This window comes from Saccoglossus kowalevskii, chromosome 2, assembly GCF_978046115.1.
Source record: "Saccoglossus kowalevskii chromosome 2, keSacKowa6.1, whole genome shotgun sequence".
Lineage (NCBI taxonomy): Eukaryota > Metazoa > Hemichordata > Enteropneusta > Harrimaniidae > Saccoglossus > Saccoglossus kowalevskii.
The window spans coordinates 11970382-11996800 of NC_140642.1; the positions used below are offsets into that span (position 1 = coordinate 11970382).

The 26419-nt window shown below is 39.5% G+C and overlaps 1 protein-coding gene across 1 annotated transcript; it reads right to left on the reverse strand.

The window, feature by feature from the left end:
* Positions 1-123: 123 nt before the first annotated feature.
* On the reverse strand, positions 124-22448 carry LOC100373710 (uncharacterized). The gene is made up of 8 exons (XM_078008036.2): positions 22335-22448; positions 21923-22019; positions 19353-19548; positions 13744-13853; positions 12052-12219; positions 10727-10879; positions 1015-1152; positions 124-493 (listed from the first exon to the last, which is right to left on the reverse strand). Exons 1-8 carry the CDS (start codon positions 22424-22426, stop codon positions 365-367), a joined length of 1083 nt encoding a protein of 360 aa, XP_077864162.2. The 5' UTR covers positions 22427-22448; the 3' UTR covers positions 124-364.
* Between the last annotated feature and the right edge of the window lie 3971 nt (positions 22449-26419).

The window sequence follows — 26419 nt, forward strand, 5'->3', positions numbered from 1 at the left end:
GGCATGTTACGTTTAACTTTGTTGACAGTGAATACAGATTTATAATGGGAATTCTGCAAAGGTACAATGGTAAGGAGATTACTGAACCTTGTCTAGCAAAGATGTACATAATAGACTGCATGATATAGTATTCTACTTTATACGAGTCTTTGAAAATAAGAGTGACATATATAAGGCTTAGTTGATCAGTCAATTATGGCTACATTAGTCAAAATTTTATAATATTCATATACAGCTTTTATGATATTGAGTGAGGAAAACGCACAACAATTTAAAAAAAAAATCATGTTTTATTAGTTGTTTACATCGTGTTGTGAATTCAATATATCTCATCAGCTTTCAATTACGCAGTTCATTCCAGCTATCATGCAACTTTGAGAAAATGAATGGAGTTGTCAAGGCAACTGATAATAACCTCAGTCTCTCCATCATTATCTACATCAGCGGTTGCCATGGAGTTAACCCAGTCTGATGTTATGTATTTCGTGATGAGCTGCAAAATGGTGAAAAAAGAAAATGTAAATCGTAATATGAAACATTTTCATCTACTGTAAAATGACTAAATTTCACTGATTTAGCATTTCAGGCATATTTAGTGGGTTTTAAATTCATGGTTTCATCATTTAGATAATGTGTTCTATGCTAAATTTTACATATTCACTGGGTTAAATTGAAACCCTGTGAATAATTAACTTTTTTACATTATTTTTATTTTTTTTGCATGGATAAACATCTCAGTTTTAATATTAATATTCTCCTTGTATCTATACCCAGGAGCATCATCAACATCACACAATATCCCATTATGCATTCTATCAGTGCCAAAAGGCGGATAGAATGAGAGATTAGACATTTTTTTTTGTAATGTACACATGCAAAATGCAGCAACATCAACCATAATGGTCTTTTGAGGCTTTGACTCATGACCATACACCGGTATATACCTACGGTACCATCTTTTTGAATTCCAGAACACCTTGCATTGAGAAGTTGAAATGATATTTTAAAACTTGCCTTTCCAGCATGATATAACATGACAGAATTAAAATATCCAACACATAGCAAGTAGTCCATTTCGACAGTTTCTCTCGATGGAATAGACATGATCTGCGTCAATGGTAAATGTACACTGCCGTACTCCACCGAGTATATCTGTAAGACAAAGAAATTGTACATGATGCATACAGAACCAGTCGTCAGTTTCTACATAAAGAACGAAAGATGCTAAGTCTTTTTCTGGTCTTTGTGCAAAATTGTTATGCACACTTGAATGTAATTTATAATATCAAATTGGTTACTGCTCACAGGATAAGATGACAAGATATTGAACAAGATCATTAAGGTAGAGATGCAGGTTCGTGGGCACTTGGAGTGAAATTTTTTTTATTGCTTGGCTATAGACTGTTAAAATTTTGTAGAATTGAATAGTGGAACATACTCAAAAAAAACGATATAAATAAGAGGTGCAAACATTCTTTCTTTTGAATGCTTAGCAAGATTTAGCAAGGCTGTACATAAATAATGAAAAAGAAACATGGTGAAAAAAAGAAATGACGGGATCTCCATATTATGCACTATATTTAACTTTTAACAAAATGATAATACCCGGTACATTTAAATTTGGAACTGTTACAGCCATTTTAATTATGAGCATTAGCAAACTTCTTATTGAGTGAATTGTTTAATATGCAAATTAGCAATTACCTCGGCTTCTTTTTAGTGCACATCCCAGAACTTTAAAAAAAAAATAGCTTCTAGACGCTTTGACCTTTTGTTTTGAAATTTTCACAAATGATTGACAATGTGTTTATTTTCAAAACGCCGTAGAGGCATTGTTTTTGGTTGAACAGTGTTACAACAATCGTACAGACAACTAGCCTGGGTGTTAATATATGCATAAACTTGAAATTTGGGCTGCTGCCCTGCAAAATTGACAACTGGTAGACAGTTTTCAAGACGGCACACAGGAAACAAAAGCATGGTTTAGGAGCTAATTTTTTTAAAATCACTTTTGACCAAAAAAGCACATTTTTGTGCATATTTCAAATGTGAGCATTGTAACATTTATTTCCGTTGACCCCTTTTGGCCAACTATTTCTATGGTAGCACCAGCTACAGGAGATGGTTGTTTTAGCCACAGAGGGCGCAACTCTACTCTACTCCACTGTTTGCTGTTTGCAAATGAATTGTCTCAGAACCATTTTGTTTGGTGTGGTGTAAATGATATCAAATTATCTTAATAAATAACTATTTCATGTTTATATTTGTAACTGCTGTACGCATCAAAAAAGGATAAACTCTATAGAATCACTAAAAGGAAGATGGTTCATTTGCATAAATTACTACCCAGATAACCTGGGCGTGGCAAGTTAGCAGTTGGGCTGGGTGTGGCGGAGGACTCCTGAACTTTCATTGAGAAGGTACTCGGCTTGGCTTATTTGGCTTATTCCAGTGTGCAATTTCACCTAAAAAGGGCAGTAATGGCATTTCCTGTAAATTATGAAGACTGTCACTGTATTTCGGGAATGAATTTAGGGTTTGTTAATTGACGGGGTTTTTCTTTGTGTTTTGTTCACTCACTTACTTTAGTTGTAAGATGAATGAATTGTAAGAATTTCTCGAATAGAAATAAAGCTTGGAATGTGTAAACCTGGCGATTCTCTACCATACATTGTGTTGTATCAACTTATTTTCAACTTGGTCACAATTGGCGTAGTCGGCAGGATTGATATGACTATTGGTGGACTGAATAGAAACCTCGTCATCTGGAGTCTGGAAGTTATCAAGTTCTCAAGTGTTAAAGTCGCTCAAGAAAAGTCGTGAGTACAAGCCATTGAATATAACTGCTTGTTACTTGGTTTAGTAGCCGAACATTCTTGAACTTTATTGTGAATATTGACTCTTGATTACTACGCTGAACTTACATTTGCTTGTGAATATATATATATACGACATTGTATATGTCCATGTGTAATGCATATTACTGTTATAGTCCTTCTCATGTTAGAATCGATTAATATTTCAATTTGCTGTAAAAATTACATCTGAAGTTCATAATTGTGGAGTCTAAATTGTTAGCGACACATTTCGAGAAGTCTGTGGAGTATTTAGTGTATTTAAGGCATTTCTAAACTTTTGTTTCGTATCATATAAATATTTTTGTTGATGGTTTTCGAGTGTGTAGTGGAATATTTGATAGGCTATATTGTGTCATAATAGTTGTCAATTGAATTTATCCAATGACGTATTATAATGATTTGTTCGTATTTATCTTGTACGATATCAATTAATAATTGTTCCTCGGATTGAGATAGTCTTCTTGATACAATTATTATTGTGATATTGTTTTTGATTATTATAACTGTGATCTGCTGTGACTGACTGCGGGGTGGTTAAATTTATTCTGCACTATGAGTCTTGAAGATCAGATAACCTCTCTGCAAGCCGAATTGGCTTTACAATGTGAAACTGTTAAACAAATGTCAACTTTTGAAAAATTATATTTGACTGAGAAAGGACGTGCGGATGATGTTTCTAGTAGACTTAGATGCGCACAGGAGGAGCTCGCCGATAGAACATCTAGGGTTGGTTCTTTGGAGCATGAGTTGGAATCTTTAAAAGTTGGTGAGGCTCGATCTAACTCCAAGTCTTGGCTTGGTGGAGAGTTTCCTCAATCACGTTCTGCAACAGATGGGACTCAAACGGTGTTCATTGCCAAAGATTCAAAGAAGTTACCTCAATTGAAAGGACGGCCTTGCAAGGATGGAGACCCGGATGTGGATGAGTGGATTGATGATGTTCTTAGTTATCTGAAATCTCGATCTCTTGGTGGTCAAGAAGCTGTTGAGTTTATAATGGATCATCTACAAGGCTCAGCAAAAAGTGAAGTTCGATATAGACCACAAGTTGATCGTTCAAACCCTTATAGACTGCTGGAAATTATACACGAGGTATTTGGTGATCCTGATTCCATTGCTCATCTACAAGAGTTATTCTACTGTAGGAATCAACAGTATACCGAGTCTCTTCATGATTACTCGTTGGCATTGATGTGTTTGTACGACAAGGTTGTTAGAAAAGATAAGCAGGCTGAAGCATTTCGTGATAAGACTGTGAAGGAAAAATTCATTGAAGGTGTGAATGATGAACATCTTAGACGCGAGTTGAGACGCCTGAATGCAGAATCTGTTGAACTCCCCTTTTGGAAATTCAGAGATAGGGCCATCCAGTGGTTGGGGGAGGGTACTGGTAACCAAACCGTCAAGAAAAAAGCTACTGTACGCGAGTCTAGGACCGATGCTGATGTTGTATGTTCTAGTACCTCAATGTCTGCAGATTTACAGTTGATAATAGAAACCCAGAAGAAACAGCAGATACAGATTGATAAATTGATGGCTATGGTAGCAGGAGAAAGGAAGCCCAGCTCTCGTGAGACATTTCGGAAGAAAGGACAGAATGACAGAGGAGAGAAGGTCTGCTTTAAGTGTAAAAGTCCGCTTCACTTTATTCGCGACTGTCCACAACATGACAAGAGCAGCACTACCTCTACAGGACGTCCCACTGCACCAAAGTTAAACTAGAATCTCCCGCTGTGTTGAGCCGAATGGTGGGGGGTGATTCTGAGGGCTCTAAATTGGAGAGTAGACGTAACATTGTGGAAAGAGCCATTGGTACCTGTCCTGAAGCTGAAGTTTTGTTTGGTTCTTGTCATGTGAACTGTTTGTTAGACACCGGGGCTGAAGTTTCTACAATCACGGAGAGTTTTTTTGATGCTAATCTTTTGGAGCTTGGAATGTCAGTGGAAGATACTACTGGTTGGATGCGTATCACAGCTGCTAATGGATTGGACATACCGTATGTTGGGTACCTGGAGGTTGATGTGACAATATGTGGACATACATTTAAGGATATGGGGGTGCTTGTGGTGAAGGATCCTGAAGATGCCTCCACTTCTGAGCGTAAGCAACGGGTGCCTGGAATCATTGGCAGTAACATACTACAACACGTAATGGGAAATCTAAATCCAGATGCATTGAGTGGAGTTGTTAACCAAACCGAATTGGGTAATTGGACACAAGTTCTTCAGCTATACGAGATGACACACCACTTTAAACCTGAGGGTAACCAAGGTTTTGTGAAGGTGGTGCGGAAACGGCCTATAGTGATACCAGCAAGAACTGTGAAAAGGGTAATGGGTAGTGGACGACTGTTCAAGGGTGGTACATATACAGCTATGGTGGAGCAAGTGATTGGTGATGGTTCTTTACCTAGGAACGTGGTGCTGCTGCGTTCATACTCTGATGTCCGATTTGGACGGGTTCCAGTATTACTTGCAAATTTAGGCAATGAAGATGTGATCCTTCAACCTCGTAGTAGGCTTGGTACCCTTCATTCTGTAGAGGAATTGGATAAAGATGAATTCCGGAGGTGCAGAATCCAACAAGTTAGCACCTCTGAATTGCTAATCGGTGCTCCTGCCACTGTCCCTGATAAAGCTGCAGTGTCCAGTGATAGTAATGCTGAATGGATCCAGAAAATTAATATTCCTTATGAAGAGTTGACCGTGGACCAGGAGAGACAAGTGGTACAGTTACTGATGAAGCATAAAAGTGTTTTCAGCATGAACGATGATGACATTGGTTACACTGAGCTTGTTAAACATCAGATCTATACAACAGATGACATTCCTGTCAAACATGCCTATAGACGTGTCCCACCTCACCTACAGCCAGAAATCAAACATCATTTACAACAATGGCTTCTGAGGGGCATAATTCGACCAAGTGCAAGCCCCTATGCTTCCCAAGCAGTACTTGTCAGGAAGAAGGATGGTGGTTTAAGAATATGTGTAGACTACCGGGCATTGAACAGTAAAACAAGACGTGATGCCTATCCACTTCCCCGTATTGAGGAGTCGCTTGATGTATTAAGAGGGGCCAAGTATTATAGCTCTCTTGATTTAACTCAGGGTTATCTACAATGTGCAATGGAGGAAAAAGACATCCACAAGACCGCCTTCAGAGTTGGTGGCGGTGGCCATTTTGAATTTACTCGTATGCCGTATGGTCTTTGTAACGCTGTCGCGACTTTTCAACGTCTCATGGAGGTATGTTTGGGTGACCAAAGTTATGAAACTCTTCTGTTGTATCTTGATGACATTCTTGTCTTCTCTCACACATTTGAGGAGATGATCGACAGGTTAGATATAGTGTTTACTAGGTTGAGCAAAGAAAATCTCAAGGTAAAGCCCAAGAAATGTCATCTTTTTAAGAAGGAGGTGAGGTATCTGGGACATTTAGTTTCTGAAAAAGGTGTATCAACTGACCCAGATAAAATAACTGCTGTGGTTGACTGGCCAACGCCCTCGAGCGAGACAGAGTTGCGTGGGTTTCTCGGACTGGCGGGGTATTATAGGAGATTTGTACCCCAGTTTGCACATGTAGCTGCTCCATTGCATTCACTCTTGAAGGGCCCGAAGAAAGGCAAGGAAAAGAAGACAAAATCCTCTAGAAAACTGAATGATCAAGCATTAGTCAAGTTACCATTTAAAAATCGTTGGAATGAAGCATGTGATCTTGCTTTCCAAGAACTCAAGAAACGTCTTGCATCTGCACCAGTTCTGGGTTTCCCAGACTTTACAAAACCATTCATCCTCGAGACTGATGCTAGCTTCAAAGGTCTGGGTGCTGTCCTATCACAGGACTTAGGTACTGGTAGGGTAGTAATCGCCTATGGTAGCCGAGGCCTGAAACCAACAGAACGCAATATGGAAAACTATAGCGCCATGAAGTTAGAATTGTTGGCTCTGAAATGGGCTGTAGTTGATAAATTTCGAGACTACCTCCTTGGTACGAAATTTACAGTGTATACAGACAACAATCCCTTGTGCTACTTAGGAACATCCAAGTTAGGTGCTACTGAAATGCGTTGGGTTTCACAACTTTCTCAATTTGATTTTGATATTAAATATCGTTCAGGTCAACGCAACAGGAATGCAGATGCACTCAGTCGTAGATACGCTACAGAAGTTGTGAACTGTTCCAGTCTTCAGTCTGTAAATGTGCAGGTAATGTTGAAAGGATCCACTGCTAGTACCCTTATTCCAGTTAATTTAAGGTCAGCCATCGTAAGTGCACATACTAGCAGAGAACAGAATTTGTACACAAATGATTCACAAGGTGCATCATTAACCACCCTACCATCAATGTCTAATGCTGAGCTGTCAGCATTACAAAGGGAAGACCCTGTTGTTGGTCGTGTTTTACATTATTGGCACCAGAGAAGGCGACCTGTCGGACGGCAACTGATGCGCGAGCCTAAACTAGTAAGAAAACTGCTTCGTAGCTGGCATAAATTCAAGATGACTGAAGGTGTGTTACGAAGAGTAATCTATGAGATGGGGGAAGAGTGTGCACAGTTGGTCCTCCCTTCATGTTTACAGTTTCAGGTTTTGCAGGCTTTGCACAATTATGCTGGGCACCAGGGTATACAGCGGACACTGTCATTAGTCAGAATAAGGTGTTACTGGCCTGATTATGCTAAGGATGTGGAGAGTTGGTGCAAGAAATGTGATCGGTGTACGTTAGCTAAATCACCTTTGCCTAGGGTTAAACCACTGATGAGTAGTCTGTTAGCAGCCAAGCCCTTAGATATTTTGGCTATGGATTTTACAGTTCTGGAACCTTCTACTGATGGAAGAGAGAACGTCTTAGTTATGACAGATGTATTCACCAAATACACGCAAGCTGTTGCCACTCGTGATCAACGAGCTCAAACTGTAGCCAAGATTCTGGTTAATGACTGGTTTGTGCGGTTTGGCATTCCAAGGAGACTTCATAGTGACCAGGGACGAAATTTCGAAGGCAATGTTGTAAAAGAGCTCTGTAAAGTATATGGTATAGAGAAATCGCGGACTACACCATACCATCCACAAGGAAACTCCCAATGCGAACGATTCAACAGAACAATGCACGATCGTTTACGGACTTTAAGTTTGCAGCAGAAAAGGCGATGGACCCAACATTTACCGGAATTGGTGTATGTGTACAATTCAACTCCGCACTCTTCAACTGGCTATTCTCCTTATTTTCTACTGTTTGGGAGAGACCCTCATTTACCTGTTGACCATCTATTGGGAGTAACCTCAGACAATAATAGTCCTACAAAGGTTGACGATTGGGTATCTCATCATCGTGCAAGATTGTTAAATGCTTTTGATCAAGCTAATACCAATCTCGAGAGGGAGGCACATGCTAGGCAGAAACGCTCGAATAAACACGCCAAGGAATTTGCTATACCGATAGGAGGAAAGGTCTTTCTCAGGAACTATGTATTTGGAAGGAATAAGATACAAGACACCTGGAGTGCTGTGCCCTATAAAGTTGTAGCCAGGCCTGACCCTCATGGTAATGTGTACAAGATACAACCCGTTGATGGCATGGGTACAATTCGAACTGTTAATCGTAGCGAGATACTTGATGGCAATGAGATAGTCCACGACACCTCGTCAGCTACTCTACCTTCTGAAGTTGGTAACCATACTGGTATTCCAGACCGGGGAAAGAATGATTACTCACCGGCAAGTAGCGACAGTAGTAGTGACACTGAAGATGAGCCATACATTCTCCACATCCTGGGTCCACATAAGGCTAGTGCAGCCCAACCTTCCCTTCCTACGCGTCCAGAATTGACCAGCGCAGCTCAACCTTCCCTTCTCGCTAGTTCAGAAGAGGTAGACCTCAGACCATTGAACCATGTATCCATTGATGCCCCAGCAGAACCAAGTGTGGAGTGCTCATATGACCAACCCCTAGTGGAAAATAAAGCTCCAGCTAACGCAGACCATAACGTACCTTTAAGACGATCCTTGAGGGGTAATGCAGGTAAACATAGTAATCCTCATCACTTACCTCGTTCAGTCTCTCAACCCCCTGTAGTTAGTGAACAGCAGATCACATCCACTAAATTACTTAATCCAGGTTCAGTTGCAACTTTAGGAAATGCTATTACAGACCTTGGCTCTAGCTTGGGTCAAATTATCCTAAATAGTTGGTTGCAATCTAATGGGTCTACTGGGAAATTGTAATTTTGATAGTGTAGATGATGTTTAATAGTATACTGTAACACATGTTTTTGACTAGCATGTTTTGGTTATTTGGCTACCTGCCATTTTTCGCCTATTCTAGATGACTCTGATTTGGCAATAATTGTATTCGTACGGTGTGTGGTCATGCTTCTTGGCAGGACTGTGATTCTGCTGATATACAGCAACATAGTCGGACTATAGTGTAAATAAACCAAATTTGAAAAAAAAAATTGAATACGGCTAATTTAGGTGTTTTACAGTATATTGGTGATTATAAATATGCTGAGTGACAGCATACTTTAAGTGGGGGAGAATGTGAGCATTGTAATATTTATTTCCGTTGACCCCTTTTGGCCAACTATTTCTATGGTAGCACCAGCTACAGGAGATGGTTGTTTTAGCCACAGAGGGCGCAACTCTACTCTACTCCACTGTTTGCTGTTTGCAAATGAATTGTCTCAGAACCATTTTGTTTGGTGTGGTGTAAATGATATCAAATTATCTTAATAAATAACTATTTCATGTTTATATTTGTAACTGCTGTACGCATCAAAAAAGGATAAACTCTATAGAATCACTAAAAGGAAGATGGTTCATTTGCATAAATTACTACCCAGATAACCTGGGCGTGGCAAGTTAGCAGTTGGGCTGGGTGTGGCGGAGGACTCCTGAACTTTCATTGAGAAGGTACTCGGCTTGGCTTATTTGGCTTATTCCAGTGTGCAATTTCACCTAAAAAGGGCTGTAATGGCATTTCCTGTAAATTATGAAGACTGTCACTGTATTTCGGGAATGAATTTAGGGTTTGTTAATTGACGGGGTTTTTCTTTGTGTTTTGTTCACTCACTTACTTTAGTTGTAAGATGAATGAATTGTAAGAATTTCTCGAATAGAAATAAAGCCTGGAATGTGTAAACCTGGCGATTCTCTACCATACATTGTGTTGTATCAACTTATTTTCAACTTGGTCACAGTGACCATAAAAAAAATACTAACAAAATTTTTAAATTCATACAATAAGCTTTCTAAAACTATATAGTTTTGTGGACAAGGGAAGTCATCTTGGTTTCCTAATTAAAACACCTGTCAGGTAAACTGCATGTAAAATGTTATTGATTGGTTGGTTAATTATTTAATTGGTTGCACTGTACCATCAGAAATGTATTCATGGCATTACAAAAAAATGTTGATGATGACAATATTCACAAGGATGTGTCAATGAATTTCCAAGAGTTAGCTAAAATATTTTTTAGCCCTTTCACCTTTCTACGTACATCATTTGAACTGCATTCTACCAGTAGCTCTTCTTAAATCCTAGACAAGCAACATCTCGATTCCAGTCATTATTCAGAAAATTCAATATGGTAATATGTGCATATTAGGTAAAGTATATACCCTAAGTCAGGTGTATTTTTATATCATGTGACGAGATGAAGACTGTGCAAAATGTCTAATTATAGAACAGAAAATTGTATGCGAACTAGCAATGGAATACAAAATGCAACAAACGAATGGAAGGCCAAGGATCGAGACGGAACCAGGACTACGGTACTATAAAAATTACGAAGATGTGAACGCTTGAATTGAGTGTTCTTGTACAATAGGTTTCCAGACTGGTGCAAATAAAGTAAAAAATGTTACCTGGAAGCTACTCATGATATAAATGGAGCCATCTTGTCCACCTAGTGCAATCTGTGTTGACGCCAACTGGGAGGATGTGGTGGTGGACGGGGATGATTTGTCTCCAGGGGTAGTTGCGGCTTCCGATTCGGGAAGAAACTGACCGCAACACATCTAGACGTGAATGAATAATAGTTAGTGTCAATTGTACAAATAACAAGCCATGCATGGCACAGTCCCCATTAGTTATCAAATTTAAGATATATAGTTTTTTTGTTTATAGTAATATAGCTGGAATATAACCATATCAGGAATATGATTATGATGATTGTTTCAAGCATGTCAGAGATATGGCTCTAGAAGCCCAATCATTAAAACAAAATGGCCACCAGTCAGCCATTTTGAATCTGATCTGAAAAATAAAATGATGTGCATCAGGAACCCATAACGTCTAATATTATGTATATACCAAGTTTGAACAAAATCCATCTGTAAATGCTTGAAAAATGCTTGATTATGATGATTTTTTAGCATAAAAATGGCCGCCATTCGGCCATCTTGAATCAAATCCTGAAACAAATTGCATATGTATAATATCATGTATGATGTATGTGTGAAGTTTGATGATAATTCGTCAAGGCATTTCTAAGATACAGGTTCGAACGCACGCACGAACGGACGGACGCACAAGGGTCAAAACATAAGTCCCCGTTTTCGGACTGCATCCGAACGGGGACTAATTAAACAACTAAAAGAAAAAGTCACTATGGTTTACAATGAATGTATTCATAGAAATGAAGTTAACAGTGATGCACATCTTAAAAAATATTCCAAAGATGCAGAGCTTAAAGTTGTATTGTCGACAAAAATTATTTGGAAGCTTATTTTGAGTATTAACCTTTTCACGACCAGTTCTCTCTTTTCATCACAAATCCATAAAATAGTCATGTATATAGTTTGCACTTTCCTTCAATAGGGACTAAAGCCAAATTTTTTTATTAAAAACTGAAAATTGACTGAAATGTTGTCTGCTGGCTTCAAAAATGCAGAAAAATTTAGATGACAAAGTCTGGTGGTGAAAATATTAAATTGGCCAAAAATCAAATCTGAAATTTACAACATTTGTAAATTAAACTGATCATATAATCTGATGCATAGAACTATTTATCAAGAAAGTTATTTATTTTCTTTGCTTCATCATGCCTTGACTTTTGCTTCATTAGATGTAGCCTGAATTTGTTGCAGTGTATTATTTCTGCTTTTGTTGTGGTACCAATCAAATGCTTTCTCAAACTCCCAATACTTTGCTGAATAAACTTAAGAAAACAAACATGAAGTTTACTAACCGACGTAACAACGCTCTGTGTATGTAAAGTCAAGAGTATGCTGCCTTGTTGTATGACATGTAACTGTTTATTGTCATCGCACGCTAAGATGTAATTACTAATGTGACCAGACGGATTAGTTAAATTAGTCGCCAATAAACATGTTACAACCGCAGATTTAGATATACTCTGTAAACATAAAAAAAAACAATGTGTAAAACAACTGGGTATATATATTCAATATTGCATAGGAGAGCATGCACATTGAAAACAATACTAGAAAAATAATTTGCTTGACTAAGCGCCCACCTCAACACTTTTGGGGCATTTCTAGTATGGCGGTCACATTCGACTAAGCTTCCAAGTTTGACTGTTCAGTCATAAAACCTAGCCTTTAGAATTTTTTGAATATCGGTAATTGAATAGATATCAACTGCTGCAAATATAGTGTGAATGTTATGATGCTGCATATCCATACTGTATTTTTACGAGCGAAAATATGCAGCCACAAATCCTGAAAATAACTTCCATACATCACAGGGCAAGGCCGTGGAAATCTGTCATAAAATATGTTTGCTCTTTAAAGCTGTAGCACAAATGAATACTTTAAAGCACTTGCATATTTCATAATTTATACTAAGCTTTTAAGCAATGATTCACCTTTCATGAAATGCAACCCACATCATTTTTTTTTTCAAAAATGTTGAACAGAACCTCCACAAATTGAACATTTTCTCTATTTAGTCCAAAAATACTAAATAAATTATAGAACAAGCAAGCTGTTGGTTGAAATAGTTCTGCTGTCATATAAGTACATTGCGGTATATATAGCCAAGTTGAGAATAAATTGTTCACAAAAATAATGTACACGTAATGTTAAAGAATAATTCTAAAATACACCCAAGTATCAAAGTAGCAAGTATCAAAGCAATTGAGTTGGTCGATTTCAAGAAGAAGTCGAAAATAGAATTTTTTTACCAAAAATGACAAAAATATTCACCAAAAATAGAGAATTGAAGGTATCGTCACAAAATGACAGTCTGACAGCGATCCACCCAAGGTACCTACATACCCAGTATCAAAGCAATTGAGCTGTTAGTTTTCAAAAGAAGTTGAAAATGCAATGATTGTTGATAGATGAATGACAGACGATGGACAATCACCTATATGAACAGCTCTGCTGTCATCTACGATGGCAGCAGCGCTAAAAATACATTAAAATAAACAAAATATTACACCACCATATTTGGTGGGAAAAATTATGGCATTCAAAAGTTAATAATATATTCCCAACAAAAGCATATAAATTATAAGTCAATGTTGTTGCTTTAATGCTTAGAATGACATTTGAATATTACCGACTCCACTCACTGACTCAAACTACTCTTACTTATACATGGTATGACCTTCAATAATATGTAACAAAACACCAAAATGCGATAAACATCAGTGGCGAAATAAATATCAATGATATCTGTGCAGTAAGAGGAAAGTAGAGAAGAACATGGCTGGAGGGTACTAGTTACCATGGCAGCGATGATCTGTTGACTTTTCTCAAATTTGAGTAACGATGGTATCAAATCAATTCGACTTAAAAGTAGTACATCATTTTTATCGCTACATTGTATCCACATTTGTTTTCTCATGACAACCAAATGAATATTCTTGATCTTACATAATTAATGACTTGTGGTGACGAGGATTTATGCTTACCTGAGGTATTGAAAGGTGATCTCGAAGGCGCAGCCTCCATAGTGGTCTATATGGCAAGAATGCATTGATACACCCACCACTGTCACCCACAACAATACTTAAATTACCAGCTATTGAGAAAATAATGAGAAAGTCTGAGTAATATTGATATAAATTATTCTCATTATTTTTTTTACTTTGTATTACTTTCTGTCTATAGAATAGGAAATTACATGACTGGGTTTAATTTTAGCAGAATTTATGTTGTGATATTCACTAGGTTTCAAATTCACTAATTTGTGCAGAAAACAATACATTCTATTAATAAATTTATAAATTCACTCACTGGATTATAATACACATGTATTATTGTATTCAGTTATCAAGAAAATAAGCAAAAGCCAAAAATGCTGCTACAGTGACAGGGTTCGGTATGCCCGAGAAAGCTAGACCCCAACCCAATTCTGGGGGTAGTATGCTTTCGAAGTACCGGTAAAGACCGAAACAGTTCTGCATGAGGGCATAGGCCGAAAAGCGGGACCTGGGAGCTTCCGCAAAAATGCCAAGACTGACTTATCGTTTATCGTCGACCCTTATGGTTGTTCGGGCTGGGTCAGCAAACCAAGTTTGACCCGCTACGATGGGACCCAACCTAAAGAGACCCCCCTCCTAAATGGATTGGGTGTCTCTTAGGTAGTAGTTGATAAAGACGTTCTGCATTCTCCAGAAGCCTGCCCTTAGTGTCAGGGGCACCTGACGCTAGCACTAGTGAGTTAGCAATCGCACAGACCTCATGCGCTCGTACTTGGTGTATCTGCAAGCTCTGTGTCGAGGAAGTTAAAGTATTATATACCTCTAATACAGCCGCAGTAATCCACCTGGTGATAGAAGTTGGGGAGGCCGGCCTATCCTGCCTACCTGGGCCGTAACACAAAAACATGTGCCTGGCACCCCGTCCTGAATCCTTAGTACGATTTTGGTATACGATTTTGGTAGCAACTCCATGCTCGAACTGGGCAGAGAAGCAATTCCTCCTGACCCTTCTGGCCAACAAAGTTTGACAGTTGGGGGATGACGATCGGGTGAGGATTGTGTCCTGGGATTTGGTTCTTGGCGAGAAACCTGATTTGTGTCTTTAGCACAACTTAAAAGCAGTAAATAGTCTCCCAATAATAGGACAATCGTCTAGTCTTGTTCCAGAAAACGTTCTCAATGGTGGGGGACAAGGCCGACCTGTAGCCAACGAACGCTGCGTGGAACAAACCCACTTCGTCAAACAGGTGGACGAAGGAGTCTGCTACCTGGCCAATAGAGGGATGGATATGGATTAATTCCCCTTCCGCTACACCAATCAGTGTATGCTCGCAACCTAGAAATGTAGGCTGCAATGGTGGGATCCCTGTTCGCCCTGGCCAGGACGTTGGCAGCCCGCTCAGATAAGGCTTTCGTATGTGCGGGTCTACTGAGAGCCTCTATGTGTGTAAGTGATACCGGCTGGGCTCGTTGGTAGTGCGCCGTCCGGTTGGGACAGCAGGTCCGGAAGCACTACTGGTGTTTCGACTAGCATTTCCAACAGAAGTGGAAACTGGGCCTTGGTTGGCCAATTGGGTGCGACCAATGACAATATGCAGGTGTGCACCTGTCGAAGTTTTCTTCGGTGCCCGGTGAACTAGCAGGAAGGAAGGAAAGGCATACACAACTAAGTGGGTCCACGGGGTTAGCAAAGCGACCCTGGCCCAGGCACCTGGAGTCGGCAGGAGTGTTATGTACGTCAGGAGCTTGGCATTCTGGAGTGCGACAAACCGGTCTATCTTTGGACCGTACAACAGCCTAAACAGCCTGGAGGCTACCCACTGGGGTATCAGCCACTCAGTGTTCGGGAGACAAAGCCGCCCTGGAATGTGGCGTGCGGTTAGCTCCACATTGTATTCCAGGCACCAAAGGAAGATTTGCTCCGCTAGAACTGACAACGATGGGGAACGCGCCCCCCTCCTTCTTGAAGAAGACCACCGCTGTGTTGCCTGAGCGGAGCAGGACTCTGTGGTCTCGAACTACGGGTGGAAAGTGTGGTAGTGCTAAGTGCACTGCTTTCAGTTCGGGTCTCGAAACTAATGCGGGGGCCATATACTTTGAGCTTGTTCATCCAATATATGCGCTCCCCCAACCTTGGTCCCAGAGTCATAGCTGCGGCGAGTGGGTTCAAGGGAACCCCCTGTCCGAGGCCTATCTAGTTCCCATAGGAGAGCTTGGCGTTGTAAAAACAAGCGTTGTACCGGGCGACTACTTAGTGCGGCCTTCAAACCGAGGTCATCATTCCCATGATCCGCATTAGTTTTTGGAGAGACACGGAGTGACACTGAGGGAACACTGACTAGGCGTTCGGCTATGCTGCTTAGCGCTAAGCAACACGCTTGAAATAGCTATACCAAGCTTACCTCAAACTCTTTGTCAAACTCCATGCCCAAGAACACCAACTGTTGTGTTGGGTCGGGATGGGACTTGTCCATTTACTAAAGAGCCCAACTGGTGAAGTAAATCCTGTGTTAGCCTGACGTGTTTAGCCTTGTCCGGGTTGTGTAGTAACCAGTCCTCTTGGTACGGATTGAGGTGTACCGACATTTGGTGAAGCAGCAGCACTACCCGTTTTATAACTCTGGTGAACACATAGGGCGCTATGCATAACCCGAAATTCGAAAACTTGGCCGCTGTCTCCAAACCAGTTACACCGGTGCAATGTGTGTATGACAGAGATATGTGGCCATGGGTTCGGCAGTTGCGAGGTACAGGTGCTCTCCCATGAGGTGAGTTTCCCCAAGGCCTGAAGAAGTCACTAAGTTGTGAAACACGCTTCCCCCACTGCCAGGGTAGACAATCGCCCGAGGAGGGTGAAGAGCCATCACCTGGCCCTTTCCTCCCTGGGGGCGCGCCGCTACTCTTTCCTAGGAAGGGTATGAGCGCTTGCCTCCTGGCTGACTCTGGCTAGCGGACGACGCCCTAGGGCGTTGTGTTTTCAGTGCTTGGGGTGTCCTCCGCTTACCCTTGGCAGGGCCAACTGGCTAGCGGATTCGATCTGAACCCTCTGGTTCATTGCACTCCGAAGCTCCAAGACTCTACTCACCACTCCCCGAACAAAGAGGATGGAAGATGTCCAATCTGTGTCACTGAGGTGGGGACGTACCCCTGACTCAGAGAGAGAGCCAGGTGACACTAGGGGATGTCGCACGTAGATGTGCGGTGGCCCACCAGTAAATGTGTCACCTGGTCTAGGAGGCTGATGCGTTCTGCCTCTGAGGTCTCAGAGTCCTGTGCGCGCACAATAATGCGCACAATGATGGATCGTCTCAGATTGAGCTGGCAAGAAATTTGTGGTACCGGGGTCTGGGGAAGGAGCCTTGGGATCCAGTTGGGGGTGTTTTGGTCTCATCACACACTTTGGGGTCTGATCCCGAAACCACACCGACCGGGTAGCGTTTGGTCCAGTGGAAAATGTTGCATAAGATGTTACCCCACCCGGGGGCCTTAAGAGTTACCTCCTCCGTGGCTGACCACCGTTTGCGCGCACTGCACCCCACTCCGCACTCGGATGGACAGGGAGACATGCCGATGGGGTTGCTTTGGATAATGATGCCCGTGATCCCATAAGCATTGAATCAACCGAAAGTGGTCACCTCAAGGGTGGGGGTATTTACATCGTATCACTAGGATTGATGATACTCTGTATCACCCTAAAGGCGTGGCTCACCGAGTCATTACGGATAGAAGACTCTGAGGGACCGCCCGAAGTACCGGCTGTATCCGACGCGAGCGAACTGTCTCCTTTCCACTTTAAATATGTGAGAGAGAGTGTGTTCGACTGTGCATTTCATGACAGGGTCGGTTCTCTCTGGGGACGCCCGTGGGTCGGTAAGAAGAAAGTCAAAACCCACAGCGGTAAATTTGTTACCGTTGTACCATTACCGCCCGACAAACCCTGGCTGGCTGAAAGTAGGGGGGAGGTGCAATGCAATGTGTGCCCTGACCCGAAAGCACTGCCCCATTATTGGGGGCTTGGCTGCCAGCATCCCCGTTGGCATTCAGCACCCGAAGCCCCAGAGGAGACCTGGTGCGACTAGCCTGAGCCTCGGCCTCACCCAAATCAGCGGGAGAGCCGCGGCTGGGAATGGGGGGTTCCCCGGAAGAGACATGTTTGAATGCGAGTGATGTTTTTGTGTTTCTTCCTGCTTACCCACTGAAGGGGCCGCAGTGGAGATAGCTTGCTCCGACTGCGTCTGATCTACCCGGCCTGCCAGGGATGCAATTTGCCCCCCGACAGTCCTTCGACCAAAGCCCTCATCTCGGAGGCAAACCCGTCACCATGCGAGGAAGGGACCCGCAACGGGTTCCATAGGAGAAAAGACCTCCAGGGGCACAGCTTCGCTGTAGCCAGTAAAATCGGGTAATACCTGAAAACACAGACTGTGAGGATGCCCTCCGATCGGCGGGGGGAGCCTGAAAAAATATCAGTACCTCCACCATCGGGCCTCCTACTCAACGTCTCGGTACACAAAGTACCGGTAGCCGAGTGTGAGGACTTTCCACTCATGCCAAACATACAACTTACTTTAACTGATTTTTACTGGACGCGCGACCTTGGTGTGAAAATACGAGTAACGCTGTCAGTCTCAGCGATTTTGATGGCTCTGAAAAAATATCTCAGGCCTCAGAACTCCAGTGAAAAACACACGCCTTCAACGCAAAAACCCTGAACCCTGCATGCAGCTACGGCAAAAGCATTTCGGATGCGGGTTCTATGCTGGTAAATTCTGAATATAACCACTGCACAGTCGTCTCGAAAAACTAGGAAACAAAAAACGGCAGCGAGCTTCTGGTGCTGTCATTACATCTATACATTTCTAAATACATAGATCAAGCATAAAACGAAGACGACATGCATGACGGAAGCGAATTACAGTTGGAAAAGTTGAAGCAACGAAATCAATGAGTGATTAAGCTACGACGCCGGGTTTTATTTCTTTGTTGTGAAAAATGCTACACACAAAAGGGAAAATGACACGAGGGTAAAAATGACAAAGAAAACTTATCCTACCAGCTACAATGTTGGATGCCGCAGCAGCGGCAACAACCCAAGCTAGAAACCCGGACAGGAAAAAATGCAAGCGATCCAGGCAGAGCCGCTAAACTTCATCCACGCTTGATGCGGAGAAAAAGAAGAGTGGATATCCAGCCCTAATGGCGCCGCCATATGGTTCGTGACATAAGGGAAAATAATCTTGGGGTAATGGGGCGTCACCTGCGTGCACGCGGGAATTTAATCCCAAGCGACGATAGCAACAAACGCTAAAAACGCAAAGGCTCATGGGTAGATGCTTGGGTAGATGGCACGCTATGGCCTTCTGTGGCATGCACAGGTGACATCTTCCCCGCTTTAAGCCTCTTCAATGATTCCACCCATGATTATATGTACCCCCATTTAGTACCAAATGAGCAAAATATTTGAGTTGGCCTATGTATAAAGAACCATGAATTCTCTATACAGACCACCTCATTTCAGTACCATATCTCATAATTGTTTTCTTTCTCCGCAGTGTTCTGTTCCCACAGATTTCATTGTAATAATATTCACTTCTTACTTGCATCGTGGTCTATTTCCAAATTATCAACACTATTTTCTGTTATGCTACATCGGCTGAATATTTGTTCATTACAAAATACTGTGACCATCCCGCCAGAATGCCCCACCAATAGATCGGTAGATCCAAACTTTGTAACATCGTGCAATAAAATACTTTGTATTGGTCCACCTTTGGTTTCTAAAATAGATTTTAACTGAAATAGAAACAGAACATAGCACAACTATCATTTATTTATCATTTATCATTATTTATTTATTAATTTATTTATTTATTTATTTATTTATTTATTTATTTATTTATTTATTTATAAATCACTAATTTCTGTATTTCGTACTAATTTTTGAGGACCATGTGTGAGATAAGCCTATGGCTTAACATGTTTTGATCCTCTTTAAATAAAGTCTATTATTATTTTTATTATTTTTATTATAATAATAATAATAATAATAATAATAATAATAATAATAATAATAATAATAATAATAATAATAATAATAATAATTATTATTATTATTATTATTATTATTATTATTATTATTATTATTATAACCTTCCCGGTGGTATATTCTACAATGGATGTGTAATTTGTAAAAATAAATTGTTTAAATATAATAAATAAAAAACACTATATCAACAGAAATGAATGTCTAAGTATGTCACGTTCTATTGCATAATTATCCATATATTATAAATATCCCCATCCACCATCCATATCACAATTTCAACAGCAGTTTTTTTAAAAAAAAAAAAGATGTAGTTTCACAACAGCTTGGTTTAGAAATACTGCTCAAACATTATAGCACTGTTTAAAAATCAACAAATAAATGCATCTTATTATCCCTGACTTTGTTCAAGTCTCAAAGAAAATGTCCAATCAACTCCAATCTGTTTTGTGTAGACATGTTTTTGTTTTAAAATTAACTACCAAAAAATGGAATTAATATTTTCTTGGATGTTGCAGATATACCAGTATAATGGAGAGCTTGGACTTTACGGAGGCTACGAAAGTATTTGCCTGGATGCCCACTTCATAGCCTTGGTGCCCTATGAAATTTAGAAATATTCACCATCCAGATTCAATGAACATAAGGCAATTTAAACATTTTTGTTGTGACAATGTGTATCTTTAAAATTATGAAGTTATAGGTAATGTAACCCTGCATCGTATTTGAATCATAAACATTAAACCAAAGCAAATACTGTAGTCTGTCTGTGTCTTCTAATGTCTTTTGCTATATACTAAAACACAACAATACAATTTAAAACATAAACAGGCAGTACAGTGGATTTCATGAAGGTATGAATGTTTAGTTTACATAAAAACCTCCAAAGACTCATGGGTAATGGACATTAGAAAATGGCTTCTATAGGCAATGATTTGGATTTGAATGAAATGTGAAGGTTTTCTGAGGTGAATTGTACAAATGTTATTTAAATTTCATAAAAAAAATATTCACGCCTTCATGAAATTCACTACATTATCTGTACTTGTTTTGGACTTTTGTCCATTTAGGGACTAAAAATACACCGAATTTCAGAAAACAATAAATATTTTTGTTTTTTATGTAAACTTGTAAAGTATTCAATCAGAAAACATAAATGTTTCATAAATTTCAAGTAATGGTTAAAAACAATTTCATGCATTAGGTGCATACTACCCAGACTATTTTTCATAAACATGACAGTAAACTGACAATAGAAGAAAAAATTGAAGAAAAGACTCATGAATAATTGGTGTTATCAGAGGTACATTAACTCTGAATAATATTTTGTGTTTTCATCAAATATATTCAAAGAAACATTTAATCAAGAAATGAACATAACTGAGAGAGAATCACTTGGGTATCTGGTGAATAAGACAACATAATGGACTGGCCAGGGGGGGCACTTAATGCAAATCACCTTATGTGGACATGCCGCTGTTTGGGGGTCATAATTTTTAGCTGTTTGGTCTTGAATGGGGTATAGATTTGTATGCCTTTTGGTACAATATCAGGTTTGCTGGTCTAGGGTCTGTTTTCAGAAGAGGGGGGGGGCTAAAAAATAAATAAAACAATATCCAAAATACTATGAATGTCCACAACATATTGACCTCCCGACTTTACTGATCATTTCCTGGTCCTCCTGCAATAACAATCTTTGATCTCTGTCAAACAACAACTTTTTGTGAATAAAATGCTGTGTGTTGAAAAGTTAAATGAAATGCTGTGTGTTGAAAAGTAAGAACTCTAGTTTTGTTCTTATTCCCCTTTGATTGATCATTCATTCAGATTGATGAGTCCGGGTGGATGAGTAGATTCAACCTATAACTGAATAAATTTAGCAACAATTTGGTCTCTGATGGGATATACAAAATCACTATATGGTCTATAATGGGGTATGTTTTATGAGGTGAAAATAGTCTATGATGGGGTTTGGGTTTTTACTTCTCGTTCGCACACCCCTACCAAACTGAAAGGCTAGAGTGTTCAGCCAAATTACCAGACAATATGACTAAACAAACAGGCCATAAATAATCACCATACAAGAGTAGGGTCGGACAGACGAGCAATTTTCATTATACTTACTTTTAATTTGTCATTGTGATGGTCACTATTTGACGGTAAATCGTAAACACGAATTCCGCCATCTTCACACCCGACTACAATTACTTGGTTAGGGTACCTATGAAGTACAATATAGAGTTATCACTAACAGGGATTGTACTTTGGATATGCATACAAATTAGGGTATTAATGACAATTTTAATGATCGTTTTGTGGTGTGACTAGCGAGAGTATGATGCATATGTTTCGAGGGTTATTTTCTGTAAACTCACACCATTAATAAATGTATTAGTTGTCTGAGCAGTAAACGAAGAATGGCGGTGAGACTCCGCGCAAAATTTAAACCGTACAGCCCTGGGCATCACTAGCACTGCCGGGCGTGTGAAAACACGGGCAAATATGCATTCACCGATAAGTTAGTACTCGCGTATACCTGAAGACGTTGCCAACGACCAGTTTGTTACATTTAGCATCAACCCGCCTACGTGCAATACACTTGAAGGTGACAGTTTTCTTCATCATCATTGTCAACACAAGTCGACGTTTACAGCTGTTTTAGACTTCCGTAATAAGCAATGTAAATGATTGGCCAATAGTTGGTCACGTGTATATCACGATGGGTTGTGCGTCATGGTTGAATATTTGAATACGTAACTTGCCCCGCATATTTGCCCGTAGACACTATGGAGAATAAGATTTTCCGTATAAATTGGATGATAACTTTCGAATAACGATAGATCTAGTGCTATTTTTCCATCACAGAGGTAATATTTGAATTTTTTTGAGCAGTTCCTAACTTGAATTATTAAAGTCCATGTAAATCTGAAACAAAACAGACCTCTGTCACGGTGGCATTTATTTTACACATATGCAAATAATACACGGCAGCCCGACCAAACACGAAAAAACTATTAAAGATTAAAATTATGTTCTTTTTAGTATTTTATCATAATTCGAAAATTATGTAATAGTTGTCTTAGATCTAAAAATCGCTAGATAGTGTATTTATACATTGCACGCCCGTTAAATTGTGTTGTGCACTTAACCTCAGACTAGTAATTGCTAGTCTGAGATTTAACAATACCCAAGACTCACTGGATGGGGATGAGGTCAGGGTGAGGTACCGGATCTTGTTAATCAAGGCATAAACAAAAATCCGAAAATGAGAATTCAGAGAACTACATGAAAAATACTAATACGGAAAATAAAATGACGTGCCATTGCTGTCGGCACTGCAGTTGCATGAATAACGAATAGTTTTGCGTTGTGCGAGAGATTACACGTCATCATTTTTTTGCCTCGTGCAAGTATTTAATTCCACAATTTCACCATGAAATTATTATCGTTTTCGAGATAGTTGGCCTTTGTGTTGTAGACTTATAATACATGTCGTTATTTCTGCTTTCTTTTATCAATATTGTTAGTGATGTGAAATAATAAGCGTGATTAGCCCCGGGGGTCCGACTTTAAGTTAATTCTTTTAAGAAAAGCACGTTAAGGGAGAAGCCTACTCATAAATTAAAACCCCAGCATTTATTCATTTTGCGATAAGTTGTATACCAAGGCAATATAAGGATATTGATCTAATAAAAGTTGGGGATAACCAGCCTTTTGTTTCGAGAAATTGATGGTTGTATTTTAGTGGAAAGTTGCCATTTTGACACTATTATAATACTTTTACCACAGGTTCCTATAGCAGAGATATTATGGAATATCTAAAAATCTAACATGGTAACATAGGCTGAAAAAATCATATATTGTTAATGATGGATCGGTACTTTTTGTTGTTCTGAATTATTTAAAAAATCTGGGTTTTAAAAAGTGTCAAAAAATGCAATTTTTCTTTAACATTGTGTTCTATAGAATTGTTCTAAAAATAGCTATTTTCAAGAAATAGTAGGACACGTTCTCAAAAAGCATAACTGTAACACAAAATAATGCTATTTAATTGTACCATGGGACATTAGCTTCATGATTGTATATAATAAACTAATGAACAATGTCATGATAAATGTTATCAAAAAATATGACTAGGCTTCTTAGGGTTACCATTTCAGTCAAAATAGACAAAAAGGGTGTATTTTTCGGTACTGCCAACGTGATAAGGGTGGTTATTTTTTTTAATGAGATTATCGTTTTTTTTTATTGCTTTAAGGAATTCGGTGATCGCAAAAACGAGGAAAACGTCCGGCCCCCTGGTTAACAACCCTCGATCACGGCATATGAGCAACCCGTGCTTACACTGAAGGGCTAGAAAGCTCAAATATCGCGGGATCAGGCGCGAGTTCAAAGTGCGTGATCTTTTAGCTTTCTAACAGTGAAAAGAGTACGAAATTTTGACCTTTTAGGGTGTTTAGGGTCATTTTGAAAACCCCTTTCACAGACATGGGTTTCCCCCTAGGATTAGCTTTAATTCCGAAAATACTGTAAGGGACAGAACATGAAATATGTGACACATATCAAACATCGAGTCAGTAGTGACAGATTTCAAGTGTACCTAGTCTGGAAGAATATAGTAGCGCATATCCTGGCACTAAGTCGTCGGCTTCAAACAACATTGACGAGATGGAATTTTTGTATGTGAAAAAGCTTTCAAAATTTCAAAATCAATTATCATAGAGGTAAAACGTGTTTACCACATATTCTTTTAAGTAAAACGGCGTGTTTACCACACACTCTATTAAGTAAAACGGTGTGTTTACCACACACTCTTTTAAGTAAAACGGTGTGTTTACCACACACTCTTTTAAGTAAAACGGCGTGTTTATCACACACTCTTTTAAGTAAAACGGCGTGTTTACCACACACTCTTTTAAGTAAAACGGTGTGTTTACCACACACTCTTTTAAGTAAAACGGTGTGTTTACCACACACTCTTTTAAGTAAAACGGCGTGTTTACCACACACTCTTTTAAGTAAAACGGCGTGTTTACCACACACTCTTTATGTAAAACGTCGTGTTTACCACACACTCTTTATGTAAAACGTCGTGTTTACCACGCACTCTTTATGTAAAACGTCGTGTTTACTACACACTCTTTATGTAAAACGTCGTGTTTACCACACACTCTTTATGTAAAACGTCGTGTTTACCACACACTCTATGTAAAACAGTGCATTTACCACATGCACTTATGTAAAACAGTGTGTTTACCACATGTATACTCTTATGTAAAAATGTTTTACCACATACTCTTATGTAAAACGGTGCATTTGCCACATGCATTTATGTGAAGCAGTGTTTACCACATGTATGCTCTTATGTAAAAATGTGTTTGCCACATACTTTTATCTAAAACAGAGCATTTACCACATGCACTTATGTAAAACAGTGTGTTTACCCCAGTGTTCTTATTTAAAACGGGGCGTTTACCATATGCTCTCTTGTAAAACAATGTGTTTATCACATGGTATTTTATAAAATACAGTGTGTTTACCTCCATGCTTCATCAAAATTCACTGATGAATGTTGTCGATTATCATGGTATCGGTGTACTGTATTGTGCACCAATGTAGGTAATCATCACGTGGCACAGGATTATAAAACATCTCTTCAATCATATCAAGTTTTGCCCTTTGAACTTTATATTTGGTTTCATTTCTGACACGATTACATAATGCAATACGTCTCCGAACGTACTTCAGCGCCAGACCGTATAATGCGTTTCCATGGTAATGATATTACAGGACTTCGGAGACACACAGTATATTGTATTAGTATTAACGATTGCGACCCCGGAGGCGTAACTATACTGTCTGTACTAGAGGAAGTCATATAAATCTCCATATCCACAACGCTGTTTATTAAGAAAGAACCTCGAGTGAAACAAAATTGAGAGCTTTTTTCCGGAGACTAAGAGAATAGGATGCCAAAACAGAAGAAAACTCCTCCAAAATTCGACCAGAGGCTGTATGGGGAAGGAGTGAGTATACTTTTTTTTATTAGTTTTGTTTTAAATTTGTTTGTTTTTAAATATATGCTATGTGAGAACTAAATGTTTTGTGTTTATCTGTTTTATATGTAAGGTTAATTAGATCGTAGTGTGTTGCTTCACAGTTCCTCGGCACAGTGGCTTGTCAGGTGTATGGTTAGCTCCGTGTTCACGTTGCTTGTACATAGTGCCCGAGAATTACAAGCGCTGAAAACAAGTTTTCACTTGACCATTATCTACGAGTTTATGGCTAAGCTGTAACTGTAAAGACTTTTGGCAATAAATTTAAATACTTTCGCTGACTCGTTTAGCGTACTTCATAATGGTCGTTTATTGATTATACATAGCGTAATGAATTTTGTTAAGTCGCGAAGGTTAGAATTCTTTCCCTTCCCTGTATGTGACACTGCTGATATACACATTCTAATGATGTATGCCTGGGAAGTTTCAGAGTAACTTAAAATGTAATTTTAACAACATGGAGGGCGTAAAATTAAAATTAATAAAATCACACTATAAAACAAAAAGCAGTGAAAGAGAACTAAAATGGAGAGGTTTGTAGTTCGGAGATAATAATTTCACACTT